The sequence below is a fragment of the Schistocerca serialis genome, chromosome 11 (assembly GCF_023864345.2).
Source record: "Schistocerca serialis cubense isolate TAMUIC-IGC-003099 chromosome 11, iqSchSeri2.2, whole genome shotgun sequence".
In the NCBI taxonomy this organism is placed as follows: Eukaryota; Metazoa; Arthropoda; class Insecta; order Orthoptera; family Acrididae; genus Schistocerca; species Schistocerca serialis.
The window spans coordinates 117,145,425-117,157,594 of NC_064648.1; the positions used below are offsets into that span (position 1 = coordinate 117,145,425).

A 12,170-nucleotide genomic window follows, 5' to 3' on the forward strand; every position below is an offset into this window, starting at 1 on the left:
AGTACAGCAATCAAGTGATTTAGGAACAGCACATATAGTGCACACATTTTAACTTGGTTGAATTTAAATGTATTGCAGTGTGCAGGTCAAGCAAGGGCCGGAATCTAGGGGAGTAATGCAGAGCTTGTATGTTTTATGCAAAGGATCTACCCTCACTGTGAATAGTTAGCCTTCGTATCTGAGAGGAAGTTGTCGGTAGCACTTGTGGTACATCACGAACTCCTTCGTCATTCGTTCTAGCCGGCCGGTGTGGCCGTGCGGTTCTAGGCGCTTCAGTCTGGAACCGCGCGACCGCTACGGTCGCAGGTTCTAATCCTGCCTCGGGCATGGATGTGTGTGGTGTCCTTAGGTTAGTTAGGTTTAAGTAGTTCTAAGTTCTAGGGGACTGATGACCTTAGAAGTTAAGTCCCATAGTGCTCAGAGCCATTTGAACCAATCTAACACGCCCCCCCCCCCCTCCCCTCCTCCTCCCCACATACAAACTAAATATCATTCATGTTTTATAAAAATGTTCCAAGAAAATTTAGTTTAGGTAGGTGCTAAGTTGGTAATAATGTGACCGGGGGGCGGGGGGGGGGGCACTAGCTAATGTCTAATTGCAATCATGGGTAATAGTGTAAGAAAGTAATAAGTTTCCTTTAATTTAGGTCTATGGTCACAAACTTTTTGTTAACAGATTACCGGTTTCGGTCTTTAGTGACCATCATCAGATCTGTTTCATAAAAACGAAGTCCTAATGTACTGCAGCCATAGTGGCATCGTCAAATGTTGTTAACATTTGCAGCCAGGACTTTGTTTTTATGAAACAGATCTGATGATGGTCATTAAAGACCGAAACCGGTCATCTGTTAACAAAACGTTTGTGACCATAGACGTAGATTAAAGGAAACTTTATTCTAAGTTCTAGGGGGCTGATAACCACAGCAGTTGAGTCCCATAGTGCTCAGAGCCAAAGGAAACTTTACATATACGGGTCACCGTTTTTCGCGACGATCTCGCAGCTTGTGAGTCTAAGAAAGGTTGGTAACCACTGATTACAGGAAAGAAAAGTAGTATTGTGAGATGCACAACTCTTCCCCCCCCCCCCTTCTCCCTCCCCACCGTTAATTTATCACGAGCTTTTTATGTCACCATCTTTTTCTCCGCACGTGGTATGCTCAGATTTCTTTTTTTTCCCCCTCCGAGGGGTAAGTAGCCACGCTGATTGTGTAGCCTCTACATTTTGTGCAGAGCCAATGCGGCGGTGCGTTTGACGTGTTTGCCTGTGTGTCCCCGGCAGGTGCTGCTGGACGGCGTGGGCGGTCTGCAGGCGGTGGCTTCGCTGCGCGACCACGCCGTGTACCGGGCGCTGAACGCGCGCAACCAGTTCCGCGCGCCCACCGAGTGGGGGCTCTGCCTGCGGCCCAGCTCCAGCTCCAGGGTGGGGGCGGGCGGGGGCGGCCCGGGGGCGCTCTTCTGCGTCGCCTGCGAGTCGGAGCGCGCCAGGCTGTGCTGGCTCACCGCCATGCGGCTTGCCAAGGTAGGCCAGCGCTGCCCGCCACCCATCTCACACACACAGAGATATGTACAGATGGAAGACAGGGTTCGACAGACGGAGAATAAAATTAGACGGGGGGGGGGGGGGAGGGGGAGTTAGAGAACGAGATGGACAGAGAGGGAGCGAGGGAGAGGGTTAGAAAGACAGTGAGAGAGAGAAAGAGAGAGGGAGCGAGAAAGCGAGTGAGACAGACAGAGAGTGTTACAAAGAGTGTGGCGGACGGAGAGAGAGAGACTTAGAAAGAGAGTGAGGGAGAGACAGGTAATGTTAGAGTTAGAAAGAGAAAGTGAGTGAGAGGCAGAGAGATGGAATGTTAGAGTTAGAAAAAGAGAGAGAGCCAGAGAGAGAGAGAGAGAGAGAGAGAGAGAGAGAGAGAGATTCGAGTGTGTGTGAGGAGTTAGAGAACGAGATGGACACAGAGGGAGGGAGTTAGAGGGAGCAAGGGAGAAAGTCAGTGAGAGAGAAAAAGAGTGAGCGAGAGAGAGAGACAGACACAGAGAGTGTTACAAAGAGTGTGGTGGATGGAGAGAAAGAGACTTAGAAAGAGAGTGAGGGAGAGGCAGGGAATGTTAGAGTTAGAAAGAGAAAGTGAGTGAGAGAGAGAGAGAGGCGGAGAGATGGAATGCTAGAGTTAGAGAAAGAGAGAGACAGAGTTAGATTCGAGTGTGTGTGAGAAGTTAGACAGAGAATGAGATGGACAGAGAGGGAGGGGAGCGAGGGAGAGAGAAAGAGAGAGAGACAGAGAGAGTTAGAAAGCGAGAGAGGCAGACAGAGAGTGTTACGTAGAGTGTGGCGGACGGGGAGAGAGAGACTTAGAGAGGGAGAGACAAGGAATGTTAGAAAGAGAAAATGAGTGAGAGAGAGAGGCAGAGAGATGGAATGTTAGAGTCAGAAAAAGAGAGAGAAGTTAGATTCGAGTGTGTGTGAGGAGTTAGAGAACGAGATGGACACAGAGGGAGGGAGTTAGAGGGAGCAAGGGAGAGGGTTAGAAAGAGAGAGAGAGAGAGAGAGAGAGAGAGAGAGAGAGAGAGAGAGAGCGAGAGCGAGAGCGAGAGAGAGAGACAGACAAACGCAGAGAGAGTGTTTCGAAGAGTGTGGTGGATGGAGAGAGAGAGAGAGACTTAGAGTGAAAGAGAGATAGGGAATCTTAGAGCTAGAAAGAGAAAGTATGTGTGTGTGTGTGTGTGTGTGTGTGTGTGTGTGTGTGTTGTGTATGTGTGTGTGTGTGTGTGTGTGTGTGTGTGTGAGAGAGAGAGAGAGAGAGAGAGAGAGAGAGAGAAAAGGAGTGTGTATTGGGAAGAGATAATAAGACTGTGTTACAAAGAGAAAGAAAGTAGGTCCGGAAGAGGAGAAAGTTACGAACAGGGAAAAATGTTTAGCACCAGAAAAAGCGAGCGTGTTAGACTTTCATACGTGTTCCAGTAGGTCCACCTGTTACTACCGTCACAAAATTTAAGTTTGTGTGAATAATGTTGTAATACACCGAACTTCGCTTTTCCTCCACTGCTATCTCTTCTCATTACGTCTTCGTCGTCTGCATGGCGAGTGGTTAAAATACTGTGTCCGTTCCGCCAATCCCTATCGAGTGGAAGCTAGTGCGAAGGAAGTTACAGTCTGGAATGTGCGGAATCCTGCCTGCAGCTGTGGCGGTTACTTTATCAGTGGAACCTATTGCCTCAAAAACTGACCAGAGTTGCGAATTTCGACCCAGTTTTATTTTTATCACTAGCTTTCTGCCCACGTCTCCGCTAGCGCACGCACGCTATATGTATTTTACGCATAAACACGGTTATTTATCTTATTAAAGAGGCTTATTCGCCCAGATCGCACATAAAAAAAAACGATGATTATTAGATTTAGTGGAGTTAAATCGACATCTTCAGATCATTTGTGTAGGAAATTTTTTACAAGGCCAATCCATTTCGTCGACTGTCCACTTTCAGTAGACATAAAGATAATATTCCGTAGTACCGTCTTTCCTCACTCATTAAGAGAATAGCTGTGTGAACAGTGCATAATAGTTACAAATAAAATATATGACATGTGCGTAGCCGAGCGGTCTAAGGCATGGACTGTGCGGCCGGTTCCGGCGGAGGTTCGAGTCCTCCCTCGGGCATGGGTGTGCGTGTTTGTCCTTAGGAAAATTTAGGTTAAGTAGTGTGTAAGCTTAGGGACTGATGACCTTGGCGGTTAAGTCCCGTAAGATTTCACACACATTTAAACATTTTGACATGTGCGTAAAATGTTTCCATTTTTGTCCTTCTTGACATCTGATCTTTTTGTGTCTTATGAGATATTTTGACACGTCATATGTATTTTATTTGTAACTATTGTGCACTGTTTGCACGCCTATTCTCTTATTGTGTGACGAGAGATGGTACTACGGAATGTTGTCTCTGTTAGTTATGTCCAATTAATGTGAGCAGTCGACGAAATGGACTGGCCCTGTAAAAATTTTTCCTGTACAAATGATCTAAAGATTTAATTCCGCTACAACTAGTAATCACCGTGTATTTTTGTGCGATCTGGGCGAATTAACTTCTGTAAAAAGGACGACCATGTTTACTTTCTGAGATCGCCTCCAATACTGTGACACCTCGTAGACAGTGAAAATGTTTGAAGGATACAGAAAACAAATAACAATTCAAATTAAATGCTTTCTAGCTTGGAAACTATTCGGATTAGGACGTATGCCCATATGACGTTTGTTGTTCAGAATCAGTAATCTTATCACCCCTCAAAGCATGTACCTCACCTCCTGATTTACCTTGTATATCTTTCACACCTATTTGTAGACACTTTTCATCTGTACATTTTAACGTATTCCAAAACAACTAAATACACCAAAGAAACGCTAACAGGTCACTCTCGTAAATTTTTGCGTGTTATTCCTTTTCACACCCAGATGGATAATAGGGGTATTTTACTCCCACATAATTGTTATGAAACTAATCAGTGACTACACCAAATGTGATAGAGATTGCTCCAGGCGTTACCCAGAGACGCTGATATGTCATTTTGTCAACCCTCCCCCCCCCCCCCCCCCCAAAACCTCTAGGAGTAAAGCGTCGTTGGCACTTTCACCAACCAGCCTACAACCCGAAAACTGTACATTCGATAGTAACATCGGCCGTTACCGAACATTTTTACATGTCATGGCCTCTCATACCCACCCCAATCAGTACGGGTGGTAGAAGTTTACCCCCACATAAATTTTATACACGAATTTTGTGTGAAATTGCTCCAAATGTTCCTCAGTAGATAATGATGTATCTAAGAAGTTGGTTGGTGGAAATCGATGCAGTGGTTTATACGGGGTGGTCCATTGATCGTGGCTGGGCCAAATATCTCACGAAATAAGCGTCAAACGAAAAAACTACAAAGAACGAAACTTCTCTAGTTTGGAGGGGGAAACGAGATGGCGCTATGGTTGGCCCGCTAGATGGCGCTGCCATAGGGTAAACGGATATCAGCTGCGTTTTTCTAAATAGGAACCACAATTTTTTACTACATATTCGTGTAGTACGTAAATATGAATGTTTTAGTTGGACCACTTTTTTCGCTTTGTGATAGATGGCGCTGTAATAGTCCCAAACATATGGCTCACAATTTTAGACGAACAGTTGGTAACAGGTAGGTTTTTTTAAATTAAAATACAGATCGTAGGTACGTTTGAACATTTTATTTCGGTCGTTCCAACGAGATACATGTACCTTTGTGAACTTATAATTTCTGAGAACGCATGCTGTTACAGCGTGATTAGCTGTAAATACCACATTAATGCAATAAATGCTGAAAATGAAGTCCGTTAACCTCAGTGCATTTGGCAATACGTGTAACGACATTCCTCTTAACAGCGAGTAGTTCGCCTACCGTAATGTTCGCACATGCATTGACAATGCGCTGACGCATGTTGTCAGGCGTTGTCGGTGGATCACGATAGCAAATATCCTTCAACTTTCTCCACAGAAAGAAATCCAGGGACGTCAGATCCGGTGAACGTGCGGGCCACGGTATGGTGCTTCGACGACCAATCCACCTGTCACGAAATATGCTATTCAATACCGCTTCAACCGCACGCGAGCTATGTGCCGGACACCCATCATGTTGGAAGTACATCGCCATTTTGTCATGCAGTGAAACATCTTGTAGTACATCGGCAGAACATTACGTAGGAAATCAGCATACACTGCACCATTTAGATTGCCACCGAAAAAATGGGGGCCAATTATCCTTCTCCCCATAATGCCGCACCATACATTAACCCGCCATGGTCGCTGATGTTCCACTTGTCGCATCCATCGTGGATTTTCCGTTGCCCAATAGTGCATATTATGCCGGTTTACGTTACCGCTGTTGGTGAATGACGCTTCGTCGGTCGCTAAATAGAACGCGTGCAAAACATCTGTCATCGTCCCGTAATTTCTCTTGTGAGCAGTGGCAGAGCTATACATGGCGTTGAAAGTCGTCGCCAGGCAATTCCTGGTGCGTACAAATATGGTACGGGTGCAATCGATGTTGATGTAGCATTCTCAACACCGACGTTATTGAGAATCTCGATTGTCGCACATTTTGTCTGCTACCGATGTGCAGATTAGCCGCGACAGCAGCTGAAACACCTACTTGGTCATCATCGTTTGTTGCAGGTCGTGGTTGACGTTTCACACGTGGCTGAACACTTCCTGTTTCCTTAAATAACGTAACTATGTGGCGAAGGGTCCGGACACTTGGATGATGTCGTCCGGGATACCGAGCCGCATACATAGGACACGCCCGTTGGGCATTTTGATCACAATAGCCATACATCAATACGATATCGGCCTTTTCCGCAATTATTAAACGGCCCATTTTAACACGGGTAATGTATCACGAAACAAATGCCGTCGGCATTGGCGGAATGTTACGTGATACCACGTACTTATACTTTTGTGACTATTACAGCGCCATCTCTCACAAAGCGAAAAAAGTGGTCCAAGTAACACATTCATATTTCTTTACGTACTACAAGAATATGTAATAAAAAAATGGGGGTTCCAATTTTAAAAAAAAAACGCAGTTGATATCCGTTTGACCTATGGCAGCGCCATCTAGCGGGCCAACCATAGCGCCATCTGGTTTTGCTCCTTCAAGCTAGAGGAGTTTCGTTCTTTGTATTTGGCCCGGTCACGATCAATGGACCACCCTGTATAGGCAGATAAGTACACACCTCGCCCAATGCAAATGTTGGACACTTGTGTGTGTGTGTGTGTGTGTGTGTGTGTGTGTGCCTTCTTGCCAAGATGTGCAGTGCGTGCTGTGTTCCCTCACGCCGGTCCCTTTCTGTGTTTCAGTATGGCAAGCAGCTACGGGAGAACTACCGCTCGTTCAAGAGCAAGTGTACCGAGTCCGGCTCCAGTCCCAAGGAGTACAACAGCTACTCCGTGCCCAATGTGAGTACCACGCACCTACCTCCTCTCCAACACTGTATGTACGCCAGTTTCTTGTTTTGAACGGGACGCCGGCCGGCGTGGCCGAGCGGTTCTAGGCGCTTCATTCCGGAACCGCGCGACCGCTACGGTCGCAGGTTCGAATCCTGCCTCGGGCATGGATGTATGTTGATGTCCTTAGGTTAGTTACGTTTAATTACTTCTAAGTTCTAGGCGACTGATGACCTCAGATGTTAAGTCCCATAGCGCTCAGAGCCATTCGAACCATTTTTTGAACGGGACGCCATGAATCTTGTGGCTGTAGCTGGGAGATTACATTGTTCAAATGTATGTGAATTTCTAAGGGACCAGACTGCTGAGGTCATCCGTCTCTAGACTTAACACTACTTAAAGTAACTTATGCTAAGAACGACAGACACACACCCATGACCGAGGGAGGACTCGAACCTCGAACCTCCGGCGGGAGGGGCGCGCTATCCGTTACATGGCGCCTCAAACCACGCGGCTATACCTAGTGGCAAAAGAGTAATAGAGCACCACAAAAATAAGGGTAAGCGTGGTTAACATGTGAACGAAATAGCTCGGAATATGATAATGTTCTTACGTTTCGGATATGAAGTGGTGGTGCGACTTCCAGATCATTTGAGAGCAAACGCAGATGCCAACAAACTGCAAGTAATTACTTACTTACTTATAAAACGCGACGTGAGCTGTTTCATAGTCTAAAAATCACACATACACTACTGGCCATTAAAATTGCTACACCAAAAAGAAATGCAGATCATAAACGGGTATTCATTCGACAAATATATTATACTAGAACTGGCATGTGATTACATTTTCACGCAATTTGGGTGCACAGATCCTGAGAAATTAGTACCCAGAACAACCTCCTCTGGCCGTAATAACGGCCTTGATACGCCTGGGCATTCAGTCAAACAGAGCTCGGATGTCGTGTACAGGTACAGCTGCCCATGCAGCTTCAACACGATACCACAGATCATCAAGAGTAGTGACTGGCGTATTGTGACGAGCCAGTTTCCTCGGCTACCGATGACCAGACGTTTTCAATTGGTGAGAGATCTCCAGAATGTGCTGGCCAGGGCAGCAGTCGAACATTTTCTGTATCCAGAAAGGCCCGTACACGACCTGCAACAGGTCGTGCATTATCCTGCTGAAATGTAGGGTTTCGCAGGGATCGATGAAGGGTAGAGCCACGGGTCGTAACACATCTGAAATGTAACGTCCACTGTTCAAAGTGTCGTCAATGCGAACAAGAGGTGACCGAGACGTGTAACCAATGGCAACCCATAAAATCACGCCTGGTGATACGCCAGTATGGCGATGACGAATACACGCTTCCGATGTCCGTTCACCGCGATGACGCCAAACACGGATGCAACCACCACGACGCTGTAAACAGAACCTGGATTCATCCGAAAAAAATGACGTTTTGCCATTCGGGCACCCAGGTTCGTCGTCGAGTACACCATCGCAGGTGCTCCTGTCATGGATGCAGAGTCAAGGGTAACCGCAGCCATGGTCTCCAAGCTGCTAATCCATGCTGCTGCAAACGTCGTCGAACTGTTCGTGCAGATGGTTGTTGTCTTCCAAACGTCCCCATGTGTTGACTCACGAATCGAGACGTGGCTGCACGATCCGTTACAGCGATGCGGATAAGGTGCCTGTCATCTTGAGTGCTAGTGGTACGAGGCCGTTGGGATCCAACACGGCGTTCCGTATTACCCTCCTGAACCCACCGATTCCATATTCTGCTAACAGTCGTTCGATAATGCTAACAGCAATGTCGTGATACGATAAACCACAATCGCGATAGGCTACAGTCCGCCCTTTATCAAAGTCGGAAAAGTGATGGTACGCATTTTTCCTCCTTACACGAGGCATCACAACAACGTTTCACCAGGCAACGCCGGTCAACAGCGGTTTGTGTACGGGAAATCGGTTGGAAATTTACCTCATGTCAGCACGTTGTAGGTGTCGCCACCGCCGCCAACCATGTGTGAATGCTCTGAAAAGCTAATCATTTGCATATCACAGCATCTTATTCCTGTCGGTTAAATTTCGTGTCTGTACCACGTCATCTTCGTGGTGTAGCATTTTTAATGGCCAGTAGTGTATTTGTTTGATGGTGCTGGTGTTTTGGTTGTTGGTGATGGTGACTGTTGTGGTGGCGATGGTTCTGATGGTGGCTTGATTGATGATGGTGGTGGTGATGGTTTGGTTGATGATGGTTGTGATGATGATTTGGTTGAAGATGGTGATTTGACTGATGATGGTGCTGATGAATTTGATGATGATAATGATGATGATGATTATTAGTGTTTTTGGGCGCACAACAACGAGGTTATCAGCGCCCGTGATGAATTTGGTTGATGGTGGTAGTGATGATATGGGTGATAATGGTGACACTTATAGCTTAAGATGGTAGAAAATAAACATTCATTTCCTGCCTTTGGTAGCTTATCTCTTAGGATCCTGTACAGTCAGCAACATACATTCCACATGGCCCCAGGCGCAGCCTGAGATGAGGCTCCAGCTATCCACGCAGAATATCAAATGGTTCAAATGTCTCTGAGCACTATGGGACTAAACATCTGAGGTCATAAGTCCCCTAGAACTTAGAACTACTTAAAGCTAACTAACCTAAGGACGTCACACACATCCATGCCCGAAGCAGGATTCTAACGTGCGACCGTAGCGGTCACGCGGTTCCAGATTGAAGCGCCTAGAACCGCTCGGCCACTCCGACCGGCCACAGAATGTCCTACAGGGCCACATGCTTACAAGGGAACCTCCCCATCGCACCCCCCTCAGATTTAGTTATAAGTTGGCACAGTGGATAGGCCTTGAAAAACTGAACACAGATCAATCGAGAAAACAGGAAGAAGTTGTGTGGAACTATGAAAAAAAAATAAGCAAAATATACAAACTGAGTAGTCCATGTGCAAGATATGCAACATCAAGGATAGTGTAAACTCAGGAGCGCCGTGGTCTCGTGGTTAGCGTGAGCAACTGTAGATCGAGTGGTACTTGGTTCAAGTCTTCCCTCGAGTGAAAAGTTTGATTTCTTGTTTTTCAGACAATTATTTTGCGAAGCTGCACAGGTACACAGAGCAGTATTGTTTACGTGATCGTGGGTCAATTATCAAAGTTCAGGCACTTCGCTCTCCAAAATTCCAGGAGATGTTCAGATTTGCTTGGACATATGCGGGATTTGACGGTCTACACACGGAAAAATTTGAAACGTTAAAAACATATGTTTTGACAGAGCACAGGGAAAACTGGCGACTGTGAAACTGTTGCATTCATTTGTTGCAGTTTATGTGACAAACTCTTATGTTTTCATCACTTTTTTGGGAGTGATTGTCACATCCACAAGAAAACCTAAATCGGGCAAGGTAGAAGAGTCTTTTTACCCACTCGCCAAGTGTACAAGTTAGGTGGGTCGTCAACATATTCCTGTCACGTGACGCACATGCCGTCACCATTGTAGTATAGAATATATCAGACGTGTTTTCCTGTGGAGGAATCGGTTGACCTATGACCTTGCGATCAAATATCTTCGGTTCCCATTGGAGAGGCACGTCCTTTCGTCTACTAATCACACGGTTTTGCGGTGCGGTCGCAAAACGCGGACACTAAACTTACTGCAGTGAACAGAGACGTCAATGAACGAACGGACAGATCATAACTTTGCGAAAGTAAAGAAAGTAAAATTTTCAGTCGAGGGAAGAATTGAACCAAGGACCTCTCGTTCCGCAGCTGCTCACGCTAATCACGGGACCACGGCGCTCCTGAGCTCACAGTCTCCTTGATGTTGCCTATCCTGCACATGGACTACTCAGTTTGTATATTTTGCTTATTATTTTAATAGTTTCACACAACATCTTCCTGTTTTCTCGATTGATCTGTGTTCAGTTTTTCAAGGCCTTTCCACTGTGCCAACTTTTAACCAAATCTGAGGTGGGTGCGATGGGGAGGTTCCCTTGTTAGTGCCTTTTTGGAGTACAACACACGCACTGCGCCCCTGCCCTGTGTGTGAACGTGCGCCCGAGTTACGTAACCCGTCTCGGCGCACGCCCGTGTTTACACGGGAGAGGAAGACGACACCGCCCGCCGCTTTGCTTTCTGTAAAACCCGGCGGCGCGCGCCCGCCTGCTGCGGGCGAGGCACTAAAGGCCCGCCAAGGCCGGGCGTATCTGTGCGGTGCTTTGGAAAGTGCCGGCACGCCTATCGGCCCATTGTGCTGTGTGCCCGGCCGCGCTATTTGTCGCCACTTTACGCCCCCGCGATAAGCGGACGGGGTCACCTTGTCCCGGCACACGGGACTCCCCGCGTTGGCGGTCCTGCGTGAATCCCTTTTCGCGGAATGATGAATTTTGGAACACGTATTATGTTCGAGTTGTTGTTGTTGTTGTCTTCAGTCCTGAGACTGGCTTGATGCAGCTCTCCATGCTACTCTATCCTGTGCAAGCTTCTTCATCTCCCAGTACCTACTGCAACCTACATCCTTTTGAATCTGTTTAGTGTATTCATCTCTTGGTCTCCCTCTACGATTTTCACCCTCCACGCTGCCGTCCAACGCTAAATTTGTGACCCCTTGATGGCTCAGAACATGTCCTACCAACCCATCCCTTCTTCTCGTCAAGTTGTGCCACAAACTTCTCTACTCCCCAATTCTATTCAATACCTCCTCGTTTGTTATGTGATCTACCCATCTAATCTTCAGCATTCTTCTGTAGCACCACATTTCGAAAGCTCCTATTCTCTTCTTGGCCAAACTATTTATCGTCCATGTTTCACTTCCATACATGGCTACACTCCATACAACATATTCGAGTATAATGACTTTTCTGGAGACTAGAAATCTACTCTGTAGGAATCAGCATGGGTTTCGAGAAAGACGGTCGTGTGAAACCCAGCTTGCGCTATTCGTCCACGAGACTCAGAGGGCCGTAGACACGGGTTCACAGGTGGATGCCGTGTTTCTTGACTTCCGCAAGGCGTTCGATACAGTTCCCCACAGTCGTTTAATGAACAGAGTAAGAGCATATGGACTATCAGACCAATTGTGTGATTGGATTGAAGAGTTCCTAGATAACAGAACGCAGCATGTCATTCTCAATGGAGAGAAGTCTTCCGAAGTAAGAGTGATGTCAGGTGTGCCGCAGGGGAGTGTCGTAGGA

At 46.7% G+C, this 12,170-nt stretch overlaps 1 protein-coding gene across 1 annotated transcript in view; it reads left to right on the plus strand.

Moving 5' to 3' along the window:
* Nucleotides 1-12,170, plus strand: part of LOC126426517 (uncharacterized) — a 433,256-nt gene that overhangs the window by 367,202 nt on the left and 53,884 nt on the right. The window contains exons 7-8 of the mRNA XM_050088422.1: nucleotides 1,280-1,519; nucleotides 6,868-6,966. Of these exons, the coding sequence (XP_049944379.1) occupies nucleotides 1,280-1,519; nucleotides 6,868-6,966 (339 nt within the window). The remainder of the gene's footprint in view (nucleotides 1-1,279; nucleotides 1,520-6,867; nucleotides 6,967-12,170) is intronic.